The following is a 22,545-nucleotide window of genomic DNA, read 5'->3' on the forward strand; positions in this document are numbered from 1 at the left end:
TTTTCTGAAAATTAAACTTTTTATTTTTGCATAATTTTTTTTAGTAGTAAATATTTTTAAAATTTTAATCAATTTTTTTTACCTTAGATATATCTTACTTAAATATATCTAAAAAATAAAATATTTTGAAAAATTAATGAATATACAAAATATAAAAAATATACTAAATTCTCATTATTATTATTTTTGTATATATAGTATTGAGTGAATTTTCTAAAGATTTTTTAAATAAGAATGAAAATTCCACAAATAATTGCAAAAGAAATTTATTTGAAATTTTCTAACTTTGACCATCTATATAATAAGGCATGAGGCTTTTTGAAAAATGTATCAAAATGTATGTGAGATACATTTGATATTAACGGTCGAGATGAATCTTAAGTTTATATCGACGGTTCAGATTGGTTCAAATGATATACCCACGTCTGACCCCATCATCTCCATCGTCTCTCTCACTCTCTCTCTCTCTGTCACTCTCTGTTCTTCGACAGAAGCAAAATACCCCACCCTCTTCGCTACCGATGCTCCTTCTTCGTCACGCTCCTCTTTATCAACCGTTCGATTTCAATTCTCTTCATCGACCCCCACCCACTTCGCTACCGACGCTCCTCCTCCTCCTCATTCGTCATGCTCCTCTTCATCGCAAGGTAAGATTCCCGTACAACCCTTTTCGATTTCAGTATAGTTTTGTGGCTTTGATCATATATCCAGAAGAGTTGGGGCTTTGATCGTATAACAGAGTACTCATTTTGATTTTTGTTTTTCTAAACCTTAAATTGATTTGTTAATTAGGGTTTTTTAGGTATTTGGATTGCTCTACGAAACTGTGTTTTTTAGGTATAACAGAGTACTCATTTTTTAGTTTGTTGGAACTTTTGAGTTTTTTTCCCCACTTCAGTGTTTTGGTAGGGTTTTCAATTGATCTGATTGAGAACTACGAAACTATGCTTCGATTGGCTCACCAAGTTCGCTCCTCTGTTTGCTCCTCTCCTCTTTCCCTCTCTCTCAAACCCTAGATTTACGCTCAGCCACCCAGAAATCATTCTCCAAAAAATACCATTTTGGTTTCAGAGCTCTCTGTTTCCGAAAAATAGTGACTTCAATTCCATTTTGGGTTTCGATTAGTTTGTAATTGTGTTTATGTATAGTTGATGTGTTTCAAATTATGTTGAATTGTTTGTACCTAATTGCGTTTGTTATTGCCAGAAAAAAGAGAATTTTTATGGAAGTAGTTTTGTTTGTACCCAATTCTCTTAATAAAATGTTCAAGAGATACATTTTGTATCATGGTTGAGATACCTAATAAACATCTAACTGCTGAGATTAAATGATGGTTCCCGCCCAACTGATTTCAAATTTTAAACTCCCTCTCTAAACCCATTTCTCTCTCACCTTTTGTCTCTCATTTCTCTCTGTCCCCATTTCTCTCTCCGCCTTCATCAGAGCTCACTCCGATTGTCGTTCAATCCGACAGCAGCTCTGTTCCAACATCACTCCAACCACTTCGGCAACTCAGTAGCTCAGGTTACAACATCACTCAAGTGGATTTGGTGTTATTTTTGTTTGGGCTTTGATAATTACTCAGCTGGGTTTGATGATTTGGTTTTATCATATATTTTGTGGCTTTGATTATATATTTTGTGTAGTTATTTGGAAGAGATACCAAACTAAATAGTAACAGACTAACAGAGGCCAAATCTTACAAATCGTATGGGATTGGTCTTTGATTATATATTCAAATTGTTTTGATATATTATTAATTTTTTCAATAGGAATGCAACAAAATATGTGGAAGACAGTGCCCGCAAAGGACTGAGTGGCCACTTCTTTCCACGGACAAATCATTTGGGCTGTTAATGGTATTTATTTTGTGGCTTTGATTATATGTTTTGTGTAGTTATTTGGGAGAGATACCAAACTAAAGAGTAGCAGACTAACAGAGGCCAAATCTTACAAATCGTATGGGATTGGGCTTTGATTATATATTCAAATTGTTTTGATATATTATTATTTTTTTCAATAGGAATGCAACAAAATATGTGGAAGACAGAGCCCGCAAAGGACTGATTGGCCACTTCTTTCCACCGACAAATCGTTTGGGCTGTTAATGGTATTTATTTATTTATTATTTATTTTTGAAGTATCAAAATACACCTCAGATTGTTTATTTAAATTTTTTTTAAAATTTTTTGTATTAATTTTGTAATTATTTAAGAAAAAAACAAAGAAAAAATTTGATGGCACATCTCATCTGCATGTTTTATGAATATTTTATTTACTATTAACTATTTCAAATAGTATATATTTATTTGGGAGCAAAGTTGTGTAAAGTTTCCTGTTGTCCATAAAAAATTTGAGAATCATTGCTATTACAAAATTGAGTAATCAATAGGAAAATATAATGAGTAATTAATAGGAAAAGGTCATGGCTGATTATGGATTGTCATAAATTTCTGTTTCTATATTTTATTACATGTAACTTCTTGGAAATCACCATTTTTACCTAACGTAAGTAGATGATATAGATGGGATTAATCTTGGCTTATGCTTATAAGGTGTTTGATGAATTATCTCTTCACATAACTACGTAACAACCTTTAACTACTACTTTTTTCGTAAACTTTTTTTGTGAACTCTGTCCCTCTCTCTCTCTCTCTCTTTCTCTCTATGCTTCTCTATGCTTCAAGTTTTAGTTGGATAAATTGTTATTTGTTGGTGGAATTGATGTTTTTCTTTATCATCATTTCTGTTTCTGGTTTATTGTTTGGTGGTTGCGTACATATGAAATTTATTGTTTGAGCTTCTCACGAGGTTGTTTCTCTTTTTGATTATTTGTTTTTATTGATTGATTAATAACATATTTCGTATAAGTAAATTTTTTTTTATTAATAGTTAGTATAGAGTATGTGTGTGTTCAAATTGTGAGATGGGTTTTTATATTTGGTTAAACATTCTGGAGAGTAATTGAGTAATTGAGGGAATTACTGACTTCTTTCAGTTAGCAATGGGTTTAGTTCTGAGTTTTTGAATTCTGCTTCGAAGCTCTTGCAGGTTTGATGATCTTCACAATCTTCTCTTTGTTATGTTTCTTTTTCATTTTTTATTTACGTAGCTTTCAATTTATTTGGATTGGTATTTCTAAACCTTAAACTAATATGTAATTGTTTTACTTTTTTGTGTTGTCAGGCATGGGTCTTGACATTAGATCTATATCCAGTAGCACACTTGATTAAGTAGAATTTGGGACCATATTAGAGAAACATTATACTAATATTAGAGAAACATTCAATATCTGACTGTACTCTACAATATTAGAGACATTCAATATCTTATACATCTAGAACATATTGAATGATGATAAACATAATTAAGGATGGGTGAGAAATATTAATTCAGTATTTGAAAATATAATAATTCTATTAAAATGGATATTTCTCTAGATTTATTAGAATTAAAATGTGTATAGTATAATGGTTCTATGGATAGTATATTAACATGGGATAGTATATTAAAATGTGTATAGTATAATGGTTCTAATATCTCTAAAAATAAAATGGATAGTATATTAGTATAATTATTTTTATTGCACGGGCAAAATAAAACATATTTGTCACCCATCCTTATACGTATTTCTCACCCATCCTTATACAAAATATACTAAGGAATTTTTTTAGTTTATTACATTGGAGTGTAGTTTTGCATGTTAAATGGGGTGGAAAAGATTTAAGAACAATATAGTTTTGCATGTTGAATGGGGTGGGAAAGATTTCATGCTGCCTACATCAAGTATTTAGGAGTGGAGGCAACTCGAGTGTTTTGTTTCAGTATTATTTCTGATTGTAGTTAATGTGCGCTTTGTTTTTTTGACGTTTCTAATTTCCACATGTAGATATATATTCATATGTGTGTTCAAATTTTTCTCATCCAAATTTAATACTTTAATATGACATTTTGTATTTTATGTTTTAGGTGGCATGATTTTTGGATTTTATATGTGTATCTCTATGAACTTCCTTTTTTCTCTTTTGAAATTTTTTTGACATTATACTTTAACTACATGTTTTTTTGACATTTTTGCTTCCCATCTTCCTTTATTGTTGTCTATTGCATAAATTTTTTTATGCAAGAAGTTGTAGCATCCATATTTTGTCAATCATGCAGATTTGATTTATTTGCCTGTTCATGTGGTATATTGAATAATATAATTGTCTGATATCTTTTGACTAAGAGAATTAGTTAGTTTTTTGGAGTTTAGAGAGAGAGCCATTTGAATCTTCGACTAAATCATTACGTGCTTCACATTACATGCATTTGGATATGAATAAGGTTTCCAACAGTGACTTGTGTGTGTATGTTTGTATATATATATATATATATATATGAAACTGTAATGTTGAATCAGTATGACACATGAAACAGGATTATGAAAACATCATATTTGGCCTCATAATCACTTTGGAGGACCATCAACTTGGTGATTCCTAAAAATGTAATAATAGTTATAAAGTGATTTTCCTTTTAAAGGTTATTCTACATGTACACATGTTGAAAATAAAAAGGAAAATGTATCATCATAATGGAATAAAAAGGAAAATGTATCATCAAAAAATTATGAGCAGTTGACAGTCAATTACCAAGCCAAAAAATTATGAGCAATTAAAATTTTCTTATGTAGTTATAATTTGATTGGCAACAGTAGCACTAATTGGTGTGCATTTTAATTTTAATTTCGTTTAAATTGCAGAGCATTGGCTGGTGTGCATTATTTGATATTTAATTTTTTTTTTATATTTGATTTGTTTGGAATTGTAAAGTACAGTCTGTTAAATATATTTTTATAACTGCATTTTAATCTTAATATTATTTACACCATACAGTCTGTCCTTTTATTTCATTTTTTATTTTATTTTATATCATTTAATTTTTAATTTTATTTATTTATTTATTTTTCCATTACTTGCAAGTGCATTTTAGAAAGGAGCTTCATGAAATATAAAATTCAGTTCACTTACAGGTGAGGACTTTGATTGTGAAAGTTGTTATCTGTCATATCAAAACTGGTATGTATAGTTGATCACTCCTCTCTTGCTGTAATCATCCATGTCCTTTTATTTCATTTTTTATTTTATTTTATTTTTAATTTTTAATTTTATTTATTTATTTTTCCATTACTTGCAAGTGCATTTTGGAAAGGAGCTTCACGAAATATAAAATTCAGTTCACTTACAAGTGAGGATTTTGATTATGATAGTTGTTATCTGTCATACAAAAACTGGTATGTATAATTGATCTCTCCTCTCTTGCTGTAATCATTTGCTTCTGATATGGCATATTTAAGGATCCCTCTAATAATCTACTTTAGTAATTGCAATTCTGTATAAAGATTTGCCTTATTCCCATTACATGTCGGTGGAACATGATGAAGTCCAGTCCCACTAATCTCCTTGCATGGCTTGAACACTTTGTGGGCTTGCGCCTGAAGCCTGAACTTTGGTGGTGCTTCTTAACGTTCAAGTTGTTAGCAATTCATGTTTCCAAAACTATAGATCATTGTGAGAAGTGGTGCTGAAATTAGTGTCTAAATTCCTGCATGGTCAACTGGTTGAACAAAAGAAGAGTTTGATCCTAGATCAAAAGTTGCATGGAAACTGGCATAAAGATGGAAGGGCTCATCAAGATATCAAAACATTGAGAAGGTAAATCCTTTAAAAAGTATAGAACATAGACGGTGCAAAGACATTACCATTTTTTCAATATGTAGTGCATGGACATTACCATACATGAATATGAAAACACATGAATATGTTTCTTTATCTACATGTTAAGACTGCTTAGCTGATTGAAAGCATTGGCCTCGCCTTTATTTTTTTATTTAATTTGATACTTTTGTAAACAACCCAACTTTCTCCCTAATATCTTATAGAAACTGTTAAATTTAAACACCTGAAAGGCAATATTGTTATGGCATGTTACCATATTGCACCACTTGCATAGCTTTAGTAGATATATGCTAAGAGTGCTTACAATTTTGTTTGACTTGAAAGTCTTAACCTTTTTATACGCATGTTAGAAAATGTGCATAATTTGTCATGGTTAAACATTACGATGTTGTTTTTATTTATCTTTTCTTTTCCTTTTCTATCTTTCATTTAACAAGAGAAGATATTATGGATGTGTTCAAAGTCTTTGAGAATTTACCCAAATTAAGGAATCCCATGAATATCAATTTATTTATGTGTGATTGCAGCAGAATGTGCATTTTCATGTTCTTAATCTTCCTTTGGACATTGGTTGCTGCTTTATCATTGATAGTTCTCATGTTTCAATTGCCAAGAACTTTATTTTCATTGTCTTCTTCAACATTTCGTCAACAGATGACACCATTTGCTATGCTCTCACATGCTGCAGTTGGAATAAGAGGATCAACATTGGTAAGGCCAAAGATTCTCATTCCATTTTTTTTTTCCTTTTGGATATTAGTGGAAAAATTTTAAAATATAACCCCTGATTTTCCGGTATCTCGAGTGAGCAGCAATCTCGAGGGCAGAATTTACACTATTTTTGGTTTTGTCGTTGACAAACTTTGAAAACGATTGGCGTTGTATAAAGTTAAAGATTATGGTAGATTAACGTTGTGTAAACTTATATAAATTTGGTTTGGTTTGAGAGGTGAACATTTGGAGGTGTTTGTTATTTAGATTTTGATCAATAATACTATTTTCGTATTGGCATGGTGTGCTCCAAAGGGAGAACACCATTTTGTTGTTTCTTTTATTTGAAGTTGTGTTTATAATAAAGGGGATTCCCTTGCTCAAATGTATGTTATGTATTCATTTTTTGTATGTTATGGGAAAACAGATTAGGTATACTTGATTCTCAGTGTTCCTAGCTTAAGAGAGAATGACATATGAAAATTATTCAAACAAAATATTATTTACACCGTGCCTTTAGGCACGGACATACACTAGTAAACAAATAAATCTTTAAACCAGTGCCGGCTTTTGCAACATTTTGCTTAAAATCCTCATGACGTAAACACAAAAAACTTGTCAAAAAAATAAAAATAAAAACACACAAAAAGCTAACAATTTTGAAAACTGTTTTCATAGTTTTTTTTTAAAACTAATTTTTTAAGAGACAACAAAACATATTATTATTTTTAGTTCTAGAGAACCTATTTTCACAGAAATGAAAACCATTAAGCATTTTCAAACTAACCATTTTTTTGTTTCAAAAAACATGTTCAAAATGTTTCAAACATCAAACCTGGTACATTACTGGATTACAGATATAGGCAATTTGCTTGGCATTCACTCACCACAAAATAATAGACCGAAATTGCCTCCAATTATATACAAGTTATCGTTACATAAGCACAAACTAAAATGTGAATCTCATATATACATCAAAACTCGGGTAAATAAGACCACAGAATAACGGAACTACTCCCAAGAATCCTACACTAAACCTTGAAGACAAAACAGATGATGATGCACCACAAAGAGACCCCCTATAATGAACCTTGCATACACAACACTGAAGCACTTCAAATTGCATTAGCATTAGTATTAGCAATAACAATCACTTGGAACTCAAAAGTGAATTGCTCTTAAAAAAAAAATAGAATACACTAACCAAAAAAAAGGACTCACCTTCCACATAAGCATATCAAATGCATTCTTTTATTCATGTCAGTAAAATAAAAACTTCAGAAAAAACTCAACCTAATACGCTAATTATACCAAAGTAACTTCCTAATAAGCATAATCTCCCAATAACCATCAATTGGCTTCTAAAACAGTAACAAATATTAGTTCAGAAAATATTCTAGAATTTTAGCCAGGCTTGATTTCAAAGAATACGTTGTCAAGGTCTACATTACATGGCAAATTACATTAAGTTTCTAAAACCTTATCCTTTTGTACGTCTGCTACAAGAATTGATTTTAATTAACTGCATCAAAGATTGACTAAACAAACCGAATCCTAAAACAAACAACTACAACAACAGGCATATAAAATAAAGTTTCTGACTATTTAACAAGATTGCATAATCATTAACAAGGCCACTATTACAAATTGACAACTTTATGAACCTAGATGAAAATATCAATATCATAATGTGATTATGTGAATAATAAAGGTTCAACACATGATTACCATTAATAACTCTTTGGGAGGCGAGAAAGTGCGTTGCCAATATGTTGTGAAGTACCCAGACCACAATTAGACAGGGACAAAAGCTAACATGCGACCTAATAGGACTTAGGCTCACCTTGCTTACCTTACCCTACTTTTCCCCTTGCCTCCTCCACAAACTTTCCAACGCCTATTCCTGACACACCTCTCATGAATCCTTTTAGTTAATAGGAGACATCGAAGCTGCAATCTATCAAGTGTTTAATGGGAGCCTGGGTGGATGCCAAGTTCTGCGCTCATAATTAGGGTTAGTTTTATTTCATAATATTTTACTTTCCTTCCTAGTACTTCCTAGGTTTATTAGGATTTGCAATTATACTACTATAAATAAAGTTATAAGCCTTATGTTTTTAGGTATGTTTTTATTATTAATAGAATTTGAGAAACGAGACTTTTTCTTTGAGGATGTTTGTGATTATTCTTGTTGCGCTATTTTTTTAGGGTGTTTGTAATTATTCAAGTCTACCCCATTTTTTTATCTCCTCATGCTTGGTACACCAACACATTTCACTTAGATACATGGTAGCCATTGTGACATTAGTTTCTTCTGCGTCAGCATTCGAGACAAATACTGCTCCATATCAAAGAGATAATTCTATAGTTCTTAGTGTCACATGCCCCTCCATTGGTACATGGTTCTGAAATATGTACCTTCGCTAATTCAAAGATAGAGGAGCTAGTGCATAGTTACTGAATGATCGAACTAACATGTTCATCTTAGTGTTGAGTGTGAGAATATATTGTGAATCTAACAAATTAGGCATGATTGTGGTTGTACATATTAGAATCCTATTAGAGGCGTGATTGTATTAGAGTCCTATTAGAGGCATGATTGTATTTTCCTTTTGGGTTTAGGAGTTAGGGCTATATAATCTAAGGACTGATTGTAATCAAATATCAATCTAATATCTAGTTTTCGTTCAGATATCTTACATGGTATCAGAACTAGGTTCAAAACCCTAGGGCCCCGTTTGTTTTCAGAGATAGAATGGAGAGGATTAATAGTGAGGGGATTGATAGTGAGGAATTGTTAAATTATTTTTATATAAAATAATAAAACAAATAAAAAAATATAAAAAATTAAACATCATATTTTAAAAAAAGTTCCCAATATATAAAAAATAAAAAAACTTCTAATTTCCTCACTATTTTTCTAATACCATCTCTACCTCCTCTTTACCAATCCCCCTTCCTCCTCCTTACTAATACTAAAGGATTACTAATCCCCTCCCTATCTCTCAAAACAAACACCCCATTCTCAATCCCCTCCTCACTACCAAACTCAATCCCCTCCCTATAACCCCAAACAAACGGGGCCTAGCTGCTTCGCATGTCACCATCGAAGTCGTGACTTTTCTCCTCTTCAGACTCGCAAAGGTTTGAAACCCTAGCCCTCTCTGGTTCGTCTGGCTTGTCTCACGAAGGCCCCTCTCTCTTCCTCGCGATCTCTGTTTGATTCGATTCGCAGCTACCCACTTCGACTCTCTGGTTAATCTGGTTCGTCTGCCTCTCTCTTCCTCGCGATCTTTATCTGAAGATTGATCTCAGCTTCAGTCTCTCTCTCTCTCTCTACTTCGCGATCTCTGTGCTTCAACTTGGGTATTTCTATTTAAAACCCTATTTCAGGAATATTGCACTCAAGCCCCATACTTGTCTGTTTACTACAAACTTTGTTTTATTAGAATGTCGGATACTAAAATTCAAGCCATAAAATGTAAACGCACTGGTGGCAATTATGCCTATTGGGCTAGTGTTATGAAGAATTTCTTGGTAAAAAAAAATAGGGCTATGTTTCTGGTTTTGTTCCTCATCCATCAGACTCGAAGGCGGAAGGATATCTACCTTCCTGTGACACTTGGAATTGTGATAATGCCTAAGTTCTGACCTGGTTTCATAATTCTGTAGATGATTGTATTGGAATGATGTTTTCCAAGTACAGTACTGCCAAGGAAATGTGGGATTATTTACTAAGTGTTTATCAGTAGCCCAACTTTGCCAAGCGATATGAGTTGGAAACAACTATTTAGAGTACTCGTCAACGTGATCAAACTATTCAAGCCTTCTATATTGAGATGACTGGTCTCTAGGATCAGTTGGCTCTTATGGAACCACCTAGTCTCAAGATAGTGGACGCTTATATGGAGTTTCGGGAGCATGGTCGTTCAGTATAGTTCTTAACGACTCTATCCCCTCAGTATGAGGCTATCTAAGGTGGCATCCTTCACCGATCTCCTCTTCCCTCTGTGGATGCTATTGTTCGTGAGCTCCTCTCCGAGGAAACCCGTCTTAAGAGGGCCAGTCAGGCTCTGCCTCCTTCTGCCTTCTTGGCTCCTACCAAGCCTCCATTGTTATCGACCCCACCTCTTTATCAGCTTCAAGCCACTGCGAAACCCAAGAAAGGATCATTAGCGCTAGATGAGTGTACTTTCTGTCATCAGAGGGGTCATTGGAAGAATAACTGTTCCAAGAAGGGACGTCAGCTTGCTCCATCTTCCCAGAATGAGTTCTGCGGTCCTACTTCATGTACTTTCCGCCCTCCTGTTGTTTACACTGCATCTACTTTGGCTCCCGATCTTGACTTAGCTTCTTTGAGTGCTCAGGTTGCACAACTTCAGCATATCCTCTTTGTTAGAATACTTATTTTGTTATTTTGTTAATATTTACTTATGTTGAGGGTACGATGGTCATATTGTTATGTTAGGGTTTATATATATATTTGACTGACTGATGTAAAGTTGGTTTCCTAAGATTATTCAATAGATATAAAATTTCTCTCCTCTCTCTTTTCTCTTCTTCTTCTTCTTCTTCCTCCTAAATCTCAACCCTAAATTCTATCTTTTTACATTCTAACTTGGTATCAGAGCAATCTACTCTTCATTAGAAAGTTTTCTATAGACTCTGGAGATTGATTGGAGGTGACTGAGACGTGCTGATGTCATCAGCCACGATGACGTCAACGTGACGTAAACACTGTACAAACGGGTCTTCCACTCCTAGGTTCGAAATTTAATCCTCAGATTTATGGTGATTTTTGTGGAATTTTTTGAACATCCCTGATGTGAGTTTTCTATTTTCGCATGTTTTTCAATTTTTTTGGTGTCAATCGACAAATCTAGATTTGGAACTGTTTTCTGTTGAATCCACTTGCTGGAATCCTCTCTCTAGGAGTCGACACTCATCCCTTCAGTGTTATTTGCCATTATTTTGTTGATTTGCTACTGTTGGGTTGATGTTTGCTTCGATTTTGGCCTTAATCTGCTACTATACGTAGTCGACAGTGTTATTTTCCAACTTTTACCCACTGAAACTTAACTAGGAAAGTCTGGTTGATTTTACAGTGTTGATTTGTGTTGAATTCTTGTTGATTGAACTAATTCCAGTGGCTATACTCTTGGTTGTACGTGTTGATTGGTGTGGATAATTCCTATTTGCAACAATTCTACTGCCTTCATACTCTTGTGTTGAGTATTTTGTGTGATTGACTGTCATGGCTAAAATTGAGACCAAAGCAATGGTTGAGTAAAGATGATGACATGCCCAAATCTAATACTACCAAGAAGTTGAATAGTGCCAATTATTTGGCTTAGGCTCATGCTGTAAAAAATTTCTTACGTGGTAAGAAGAAATCTTGCTTCATTAGCGAACTCCTTCCCGCCACTGATGACAGAGCTTATGATGATTGGTGTAGTGAGGATTCCTATGTTATGGGTTGGATTTGGCATAGCTTGGAACCACAGGTTGATACTACCTTGGAATTTTGTGATACCTCTAAAGAAATTTGGGACTCTCTTGCTGAATCCTTTTCAAATCAGAGTAATGTCTCCCGGGTCTATGAGCTATATGAGTAAATTTTTGCTATGCGCTAGTCTAGCCGGTCCCTTCCCGATTATTAAAGTAGTCTCAAGACCTTGTGGGATCGGTTATTGCAGCATCGTCCCTTCACTACTGATGTGAACAAACAGAAGCAACATTAGGAGGAGTTCATAATGGCTTCTTTACTCTCTGACTTAGATCCTAAATTGCAGGGGTTCAAGGATTAGATTTGTGCTAGTGAGACTTTACCTTCTGCTGCTAATGTCTACTCTCGACTGTTACGTTCTTCTTTGGGACAGCCATAATCCATCTCTGGGTCCTCTACCTTGTCATCTTTTGCATTAATCTCGAGTAGTGCTGATCGTGGGTCTACTTGAGGGGGTTTTCTTGGCACATCTAGTCAACGGGATCTTTTGGTTCACGGGGTTCTCGTAGGGCTGGTTCCCGTGGTGGTTTCAGGGGTAATAGTGGACCTAGTTCTCGTACACGTGGCGATCGCAAGTGTACTCATTGTGATTCCCAAGGTCATACTGAACCTTGGTGTTGGCAAAAGTATGGCAAACCCGATCATGTTCATCAGGTTATGGACGTTCCATCCTCACAGTCTTCCTTCTTGTCCACTGGCTCTGATGCTTCTCTAGTTAATTCTCATGAGACACTCTCAGATTAGTGAGCTTCCTGCTCTTGTCCAGTCTCTCCGGCCTAATCTACCTTCATCCTCTACTGCTACCATGGCTAGTTCAGGCAATATTGCATGTATGGCTAAGTCCCCTCAGCCTTGGCTCCTAGACTCTGGTGCTAGTTCCCATATCTCTCGTAATTCCTCTCTTTTTGATACTCTTAGACCTGTTGATCATACTTGCTAATGGATCTTCTCAGCCTATCTGTGGTCAAGATCTACCCCATCTCACTACATCCCTTTCCTTACCTTCTAGTCTTTATGTTCCTAAATTTCCATTTAATTTGCTTTCTGTTAGCCAATTGACTCAAGTTCTCCATTGTTCGATAGCCTTTTCTCCTACTTCATATGTTTTGTAGAACCTCCAGACCAAAAGGATGATTAGTTCAGGACATGAGAAGGATGGCTTATACTTTTTGGACACTGAGACCTCTACTCATCCTCCATCTGCTGTGTTGAGTGCTAGTGTATCTCCTCTTCAGTGGCATTATCGCTTGGGTCATCCCTCCTTGGCCAAGCTCAAGTAAGCTGTTCCGGGCTTGAGTTATATTTCTCAAATTGAGTGTGAAGCCTATCAATTTGGGAAGTATCACCGTAGTTCTTTTCCTAGTCGTAGTGTTAGTCATGTGTTTGAGTCTTTTGCTCTTGTCCATACAGATATTTGGGATCCTTCACGAACTCCCACTGTTAATGGGTTCTTTTATTTTGTTATTTTTGTGGATGATTACTCTCGGATGACTTGGTTGTTTTTAATGAAACAAAGATCTGATTTGCCTTCCATCATCTCTAAGTTTTACAATGAAATCTTTACTCAATTTGGCAAACGTATTAAGATATTTCGGTCTGATAATGCCTTAGAATATGTGCAATCTATTGTAATTACCTTTTGTGATACTCATGGTATTATCCACCAAGCTTCTTGTTCTCATACATCCCCTCAAAATAGTGTTGCAGAGCGGAAACACCGCCATTTGTTAGATGTTGCTCGCACCCTGATGTTTAATATGCATGTCCCCAAACAGTTTTGGGGCGATGCAGTTCTCATTGCTTGTTTGCTTCTCAATCGCATGCCCTCTAGTGTTGTACACATATCTCCCTATTCTCTGTTATATCCCACATCTTTTCCCCTGCCGCCTCATATTTTTGGTTGTGTGCCTAGTTTGGATAAGTTATCTCCTCGAGCACGCAAGTGTATGTTCTTAGGTTATTCTCACACTCAGAAAGGATATCGATGTTATCATCTTGAGTCCCGTCGATACTTTGTCAGTGCAGATGTTACCTTTTTTGAGTCTATTTTCTTTTCTTCCTCTGGGCAACAGTTATCTCTTGATCTTCTCTCTTCTCGTGAGGGGGAGCCAGCCTCACTCACTCCTACTATTCCCTCTTATGCTCCTTCCACATCCCCTCCTTTGTAGGTTTATCAACGGTCTCAAGCTCGTCACATTGTGTCTTATGGCTCGACCAGTTCATCTCCTTCGTCTGAGGCCCCTATTCCACCTGCTGATCTACCATCTGATGACCTTCCTATTGCACTCCGCAAAGGTACACAAACTTGCACTCAACATCCTATTACTCATTTCGTTTCTTATGATCGCCTCTTTCCTAGTCTTCACTCTTTTGCTTATAGCTTGTCTAGTATTTCCATTCCCCGCACCTATCAGCAGGCTATGTCCATCTCTGGTTAGAAGCATGCCATGGATGAGGAAATACATGCTCTTCATTAGAATCACACGTGGGAACTTACCTCTCTGCCGTCTGGCAAATCTATTGTGGGTTGTCGTTGGATTTATACTGTTAAGCACCTTCCTGATGGCACTGTTGAGCGGCTTAAGGCTCGCCTGGTAGCTAAAGGCTACACCCAGACTTATAGTGTTGATTACTTGGAGACCTTCTCTCCTGTGGCTTGTCTTAATTCTATTCGGATTCTTCTCTCTGTTGAAGTTACTCAGTCTTGGCCTTTATATCAACTTGATATCAAGAATGCCTTACTTCATGGTGATCTCCAAGATTCCCGGCCAAGACCATCTTGTTTGTAGATTGAGGAAGGCCTTGTATGGTCGTAAACAATTCCCTCGTGCCTGGTTTGATCACTTCAGTGCTGTTGTGCTTGCCTATGGCTTTCACCGTTCCACCTTTGATCACTCTGTTTTTGTTCGCCACTCGTCTACTGGCAGTATTGTTCTTATTATCTATGTGGATGACATCATCATTTCAGGGAGTGACTCCAATGGTATTGCTGATTTGAAGCAGTATTTGCGACAACAATTTCACACCAAAGACTTGGGTCATCTTCAGTATTTTCTTGAGCTTGAAGTTGCCCGCTCTTCTCAGGGTTTGTTTCTTTCTCAACGGAAGTATGTTCTTGATCTTCTTATTGAGATTGGCCTCTCAGGCACTCGCCCCAGTGATACTCCCATGGATTCTAGTGCCAAGCTTGTTGGTGACACTAGCGACTTATTTTCCGATATTGGTCGTTATCGTCGGTTAGTTAGGAAGTTAATATATCTCACTGTCACTCGTCCCGATATTGCCTATGTTGTGGGCGTGGTTAGTCAATTTATGCATGCTCCAAGATTTTGGCTTTTCTATTCCCACTCCTATGACCATGTCTTGTGACAATCAGCCTGTTATCTTCATTGCCAATAATCCTGTGTTTCATGAACGCACCAAACATATCGAAGTTGATTGTCATTTTATTCGTGATCTCTTACTCCGCAAACAACTTGTGACTCCTTATGTTCGTTCTAAAGATCAATTGGGTGATATTTTAACCAAGCCTTTGGCTCGGCCTTCATTTCATCATTTATCCGTCAAGCTGGGCATGTTCGATCTCTATGCTCCAGCTTGAGGGGGAATGTTAAAACACTTATTTTGTTCTTTTGTTAATATTTACTTAAGTTGAGGGTACGATGATCATATTGTTATGTTAGGGTTTGTATATATATTTGACTGACTGATGTGAAATTGGTTTCCTAAGATTATTCAATAGATATAAAATTTCTCTCTTCTTTCTTCTCTCCTCTCTTTTTCTTCTTCTTCCTAAATATCAACCATAAATTCCATCTTTTTACATTCCAACTCTCTCCACCTCTCAGCCATCCCTATCTTCCTCCACTCTTACCTCTCTTTATTCAGGTTTGCTTGGGTCCTCTTCAAGTATTCTTTCCTCTGTCTAGCTCTTTGATTTTGGTGCCTTTCATCTTATGACTCCTCACCTTTCCTTACTCCAAAACTATATCCCACCTCCCTTTCCCATTACTATCAATACTGCTAATGGGACTGGTATATTTGTCCTATCTATTGGGTCTGTTTTACCCTCCGCTATGTCTGCTGTTACTATTTCCTCTATTCTTTATGTTCCTCAACTGTCTGTTAGCTTGTTTTCTATCAGTCAGCTTGATGCTTCTGGTTTTGATGTTATCGTTTCTTCTTCTGTCCGTTATGTGCAGGATCGGGCATCCAAAAAGCAGATTGAGACCGGCCTTAGATTTGGAGATCTCTATATGGTGGAAAGCCTACATCTTCCTCAGTCTACCTCCCCCGTTGCACTTTCATCTTTTAAGTTAGATTCTCAGTCGAGTCAGTTCTATTTATGGCATTCTCGCTTAGGTCATTTGTCTGTTGATCGCTTGCGGTCTTTAGCTCAGTCAGGCTTGTTAGCTTAAGTTTCTCCTAGTCAAATTAATGAGTGTTGAGGAAGTAAACTTGCTAAAATGACAGTTTTACATTTTAATAATAGTACTTCTATTTCTGCTTCCCTTTTTTCCCTTATACATACTGATGTCTAGGGACCTTCTCATGTTCTCACTAAAAGGGGTTCTGCGTATTATATGTCCTTTGTTGATGATTGTACTCGCTATACTTGGGTTTATCTTATGGCTCATAAATCTGACTTCTACCAAATATATCGTATCTTTCGGTCTATGATCACTACATAGTTTGGGGCCACAATTAAAATACTCCGGTCTGACTTAGGTGGGGAATACTTTAAAACTGAATTCCGTGAGTATTTAGCCAAATTGGGCACCATTCACCAAACCTTCTGTACTGACACCCCTGCCCAAAATGGTCGTGCTGAGCATAAACACCGCCATCTCCTTGAGACAGCTCGATCTCTTCTTCTCTCTGCCTCTGTTCCAGCACCATTCTGAGGTAAGGCAGTTCTTACCGCTGCTTTTCTCCTTAATCGCATGCCAACTCCCTTACTCGCCAGTCGATCCCCTTATGAGGTTCTGTATTCCCAACCTTCCAATTATTCCCTCTTGCGTGTCTTTGGATCTGCTTGTTTTGTCCTCCTTCCTCGTAAAGATAGGACCAAACTCAGTGCCCGGTCTGTCTTGTGTGTCTTTTTGGGTTACAGTCTTACTCAGAAAGGCTACCGCTGTTACCATCCTGTCTCTCGTCGCCTTTATGTCTCCCGTCATGTTGCCTTTCTTGAACGTTTGTCTTACTTTCAGCTTCCCCCTCACTGCTCCAGTTTCCAAAGAGGATTTGGTTCACATTGACCTATTTCCTTCTGAGGTCTCGTCTGATGAATACATCTCCACTATTCCTCTTGAGCTTGTTCCATATTCTCTTCCTGCATCACCTCTCGCTGCTTCTCCTCATTCGGCTTCTTCTCCTCCTCCGTTATTAGTTTATTCTCGTCGCAAGGCTCCTCCTCCACTGGTTGTCTTTGCCCCTGCTGCTGCTCCTTCTGCCTCTGACGGCGCCGATCTTGCTGAACACCGATATCCTACTCAAGCGCGTCATCCTCCAAACAGGTTGGGTTGGTCTAATACATGTTTTTCTGCTTCTTATCGTACTTTTTTGTCTACTATTCACTCTTTTTCAAAACCTCAGTCTTACAAGAAGGCATGTCAGGATCCTCATTGAGTTCAAGCTATGGAGGATAAGTTGTCTGCTCTATAGAAAACTAGTACTTGGGAGTTGGTTTCTTTGCCTGCTGGTAAGAACTTGGTTGGTTATAAATGGGTCTACAAAGTCAAGACTCATTCTGATGGGTCTCTTAAGCGCTACAAAGCTCGTCTGGTTGCCAAAGGTTTCTCTCAAGAGTATGGTATTGATTATGAGGAGACATTTGCGCCTGTTACCAAGATGACTATTATCTGTACTTTAATCTCTGTCGTTGCTATTCGTTCTTAACCTCTTTATCAGATGGATGTTAAGAATGCTTTTCTTAATGGTCATCTCACTGAGGAGGTTTACATGCGTCCTCTCCCTGACCTTCACCGTTCCTTTGGCCAGGTTTGTCGTCTTCGGCGTGCTCTGTATAGTCTGAAGTAGTCTCCTCGTACTTGGTATGATCGCTTTCAGACTGCTGTTACCGAGCTTGGGTTTCATCCTTCTGCTTCCGACTCTGCTTTATTTCTGAAATATACATCGGCTGATTTTTTTGCTCTCTTACTCTATGTGGATGATATGATCATCACTGGCTCTGACTCCTTTACTATCTTTGTGGTCAAATAGCATCTCTTCTGCACCTTCGAAATGAAAGATCTGGGTCCATTACGGTATTTTCTTGGTATTGAGGTTGCTTCTTCTCCAAAGAGCTATTTTCTGTCTCAGGCTAAGTATGCTAATGAAGTCATTCACCGTGCTGGTCTTACTGATACCAAGGTTTCTGATACACCTATTGAGCTTAGTGTGAAGCTTAACTCTACTGATGGTGTCCCTCTGGATGATCCCACTTTATATCGCGAGCTTGTAGGTTGTTTAGTTTATTTGACTATCACTCGCCCTGATCTTGCTTATGCTATTCATGTGATTAGTCAGTTCGTTTTTGCTCCTCGCTCTACCCATTGGGCTGCTTTTGTTCGCATTCTTTGCTATCTCAGGGGTACCATCTTTCAGGGCTAACTGTTGTCATCTACTTTCTCTTTGGACTTAGTGGCCTATGCTGACTCTGATTGGGCTAGTGATGTTACTAATCGCAAGTCTACGTCTGGCTTCTATATGTTTCTTGGTGATTCCTTGATCTCTTAGAAAAGCAAAAAACAATCAGTCGTTGCTCGCTCTACTGCCAAAGCTGAGTATCGTGCTATAACTCATGCCACTGCTGTGATTGTTTGGACTCGTTGTCTCTTGTCTGATTTGGGTGTTTCTCAGTCTTCTCCGACCTCTCTATTGTAACAACCGCAGTGCTGTTCAGATTACCCACAATACTGTCTTCTGTGAGCGGACGAAACACATTGAGATTGATTGTCACTTTGTTCACCAGCATCTGCAGTCTGCTTCTATCTCGCTTCCATTCATCCCTTCGGCTTTGCAACTTGCGGACTTCTTCACTACGACTCACACTACCGATCAGTTTCAGTTTCTTCTTAACAAACTCTCAGTATTTTCTGCTAAAACACCTTGAGTTTGAGCGGCGGTGTGAGAATATATTGTGAATCTAACAAATTAGGCACGATTGTGGTTGTACATATTAGAGTCCTATTAGAGGCGTGATTGTATTAGAGTCCTATTAGAGGCATGATTGTATTTTTCTTTTGGGTTTAGGAGTTAGGGCTATGTAATCTAAGGACTGATTGTAATCAAATATCAATCTAATATACAGTTTTCGTTCAGAAATCTTATATTGAGATCCTCAATTTCGCTTCATCCTTTAGCTCATATGTGTAAGCAAGGTCACCTATAGGCTATAGTGCCACTAGCTCGTGGGGTCTCAGTCACAATGCTCGCCTAGCGCATGTCCAGGCTATCACTAGCTTGGCTACATTTTTTGACAGTCGCGCACAGTTAACCTTTCCAATTGAGCCTCTACCATAAGAAGTTACATCGGTTCTTTGGAGGCATGGCTTCCCAATGCCACAAAAGACTTTGAACCGAGCTCTAAAACCAAATGTCATGGACCAACACTCTTTCACTAGTGTAAAACCATGCGAGGCTTACTTGGTGATCATTCAAGGCAAGCCTCGCACGGTCCTACACTAGTAAAGAGTGTCAGCCCATGACATTTACATTTCTTATTCTATTCACGTGTACTTGTAGTGACCCACAACCACAAGTAATTTCATAAGTTCTCTTAAGTTTCTATAAATCATCCAATATGTTCTATTAAAGTATTCATTTAAGTATTTAAATAGATTCCACTAAGTTTTTAATGTTCGTTTCCATTTTGCAAAAGTTCTTTCGTATTCATGATCATCATTTCCCAGCTTCCCACTTGCCATATATTTTTTTGGCCATGTTTCTGCTTCCTATTTAAAATCTATGGTTCAACCAGGAGTAAATTCTTACCATAAGCCATTAGAGTTAAAAAAAAAAAACAAAAAATGCTGTGTACATAGAAAGTAAGAAGAAAAAACAGGTTAAAGCATCGATATCTATCCTCAATATATGCACCCTCAACCAGACATTAATAAAATAATCTCGTTCATGTACATAGGAAGGACTCAGTTCGCATTGTTACACAAAAGAATGCACAAATGAGAGGCAATACAAAGGGGAGAGGGAGACAGAGGGCCAAGTCACATGAACAAGCTGTTTGCATGCATTTTTTTCTTTTAGTTGGATGTGTTAATTTTGATATGCTAGTATCATGAGTGTTTTCCAGTTGGCCTTTCTATGTAGTGTGTAGCCCCGTGGTGTATGTTTTGAGATTTTTTCAATTACTTCAGTATAACTATTTTCAGTTAAAAGAAATTAATTAAAAAATAAAAAGCCAATCTAGCTTGTTTATTGACTGACTTTTCACTATTCATTTTAAAGAATAAAATTTTGTTTTGATAAATATTAATATTAAAGAATAATTCAAAATTGTATCCATTGTAATTATATTATACAATAATAAAAAAATATATTTTACACTTCCACATATGGTAAAACCCATATCTTGTATCCGTATCCATACCTCCTAGATTCTATCGTATCACCATTGTCAATACATGATTCAAACAGTTATTTTATAGAAAAAAGAAGTCGTCTTTTTCTTTTCTTTTTTTTTTTTTTTTTTTTTTTTGAGCAACAACATTAAAAATAGGAAAAGAGGAAAGAGGACAAGAAGTCCTCATACAAGAAAGGAAAAAAAGGAAAAAGTTCAAAAAAATGCACGAAACTCCTAGCACTAAGGATGGCAAACAGCAACCCAATCCCTAGAAATAAAAAAAAAAAATGGAACTCCTTTGAAAGGACGAGACACACATGCCCAAAACAACGCCAAATACTCCGCCCTCTCCAACAAAGCCTTGACATCTAACTCCTTGCCATCAAAGATTCGAGCATTTCTCTCCAACCAGATAGACCAAAAAACAACAAAAACCACACAAGACCACATTGTTTTGGCTCTGTTGTTGTTGCCAAACCTTTCAAACAATAAGCATATGAATGCACTCCCGTAGAGTAACCCACTGATCATCACGAAGGCCAAAAAGACGCTGCCAAAAAACAAAGGCCACTGGGCAATGTAGGAATAAATGATCTGCTGATTCCGAATTCCTCTTGCACATCACACACCATTGAGGACAAAGAGAATGATTAGGCCAAAAAGTCGTCGTCTTCTTATTAAAAACGTTGATTCATTTCAAGTTTTCAACTAATTTATCATATAGTAATTTCTACTCCAGCTTCCTGCTAGCCATGGAATAGCAGTGGGATACAAGGGACTGTCTATTCTGCGAATTTTAAGTGATTATTTTGCGTCCCTAGATTTTCTCAAACTTTATATCATCCAAAAATCACTATACAAATGAATAGATCATTTCCTAAACTCTATGAAGCAACTCAATTCTCTTTCTAACCATTTCATTCTGTCCATGTTCTATGTTTTGTTAAACAACAAAATGTATTTCATTCCACAATAATTTTCATTCCCCCCCCCCCCCCTCTCTCAACATTAAATCTGGACCATCTGCAATTAATGGTCTTCGTCGCTCATGACGACGAGTCCATCTTGGTCAGTTCTTCCTCATTTTATCTCAACTGGTTTTCACAAATGTGTGCATTTATATCAATCTCACCAAGCAGCAAATTAACCACTCAAGGAAGAAGGCTCCCAAGCAAGTCTCAACTATTCTAGCAAGGTTCACTTTTCATATTAAGGTTTAGTGATGAAAAAATAAATTTGCATTCAACTATGCTAGAATACCAAAATAAGCATGTGACGTGATCCTTGTGCCGTAAAAACCCATAATAAATAAAAACATTGCATTGTAGAATGACTAAACATGCACACAGCATGCACCAATGCGTGCACCTCCCTTCACATTATTATTATTATTTTGATAAATCCTCCCTTCACATTATTTTACCTCACAATTGATTATCCACAGTAACAGAAAATCATGAAATTTATTTGCTTTCGGTCAATCCAAGAATTATTTTGAAGTACCCTGCTACCTTAACTTGTAAGAGAAAAAAATAGGGCTAAGTTCTTAATTCAAGCTGTACATCCATGAGGAGAGTTTGGCTAATTTAATAATATAGATTAGTGAAAGAGTGGAATCTGGCACCCTTTTTGTGATAAGTGAGAAGAATCTAGCACCTTAATAATTAAAAACTAAATGCTGCAACCCAACAGGAATTGAAGTTAACGAATGATGCAAGTCAAAGCTCACAACACAGAAAATATTGCAAACCTGATTAAAATACAACGAAGGAGCACTGTTTGAAGTCCAAGATTGTCATCCAACAAAACAAAGCCTACCTCGAAGCTTCAACACTAATCCCAACATTTTGCAACAAAGGAGATGCAGCAGATGAGTTCTAGAAGCACAAAAAATCCATCCATAGTTAAAATTGCATCACTCAAAACAGCATCAATCTAAAAGAAAATAAAATCAATACATATGCTAGTGCAGTTATTCAACTACTCATACACAGAACGAAACCTCAAGAGTAGCTACAAAGCTGATG

At 36.6% G+C, this 22,545-nt stretch overlaps 2 protein-coding genes across 12 annotated transcripts in view; one reads left to right on the plus strand and one right to left on the minus strand.

Annotated features, from left to right (window-relative positions):
• Nucleotides 1-395: 395 nt before the first annotated feature.
• Nucleotides 396-6,725, plus strand: LOC145807611 (uncharacterized). 7 transcript variants are annotated; one of them, XR_014350866.1, is made up of 9 exons: nt 396-647; nt 1,773-1,859; nt 2,024-2,110; nt 2,999-3,051; nt 4,975-5,060; nt 5,180-5,275; nt 5,614-5,696; nt 6,375-6,431; nt 6,533-6,725. XR_014350866.1 is itself a non-coding variant. In XM_082906118.1 (5 exons), exons 1-4 carry the CDS (start codon nt 411-413, stop codon nt 3,026-3,028), a joined length of 441 nt encoding a protein of 146 aa, XP_082762244.1. In that variant the 5' UTR covers nt 396-410; the 3' UTR covers nt 3,029-3,051; nt 4,975-5,102. The 7 variants fall into 7 exon arrangements, 1 of the variants encoding a protein (XP_082762244.1); XR_014350865.1 differs by having other exon boundaries at nt 5,015-5,060; XR_014350864.1 differs by having other exon boundaries at nt 5,015-5,696.
• A 566-nt stretch (nt 6,726-7,291) lies between these two features.
• LOC114309300 (uncharacterized) overlaps nt 7,292-22,545 on the minus strand; it is a 39,204-nt gene continuing 23,950 nt past the window's right edge. For 2 of the 5 annotated variants that reach the window (XM_082906120.1, XM_028255017.2), the window contains 2 exons: nt 22,269-22,395; nt 7,292-7,536 (listed from right to left, as the gene is read on the minus strand). The gene's annotated coding sequence lies outside the window, so the exon portion shown is untranslated. Of the gene's footprint in view, nt 7,537-20,581; nt 22,396-22,545 lie in introns of those variants that run through there. The other 3 variants (XM_028255021.2, XM_028255019.2, XM_028255016.2) reach the window with 2 other exon arrangements.

This window comes from Camellia sinensis, chromosome 14, assembly GCF_055761805.1.
Source record: "Camellia sinensis isolate YWXY chromosome 14, ASM5576180v1, whole genome shotgun sequence".
Classification (NCBI taxonomy): domain Eukaryota; kingdom Viridiplantae; phylum Streptophyta; class Magnoliopsida; order Ericales; family Theaceae; genus Camellia; species Camellia sinensis.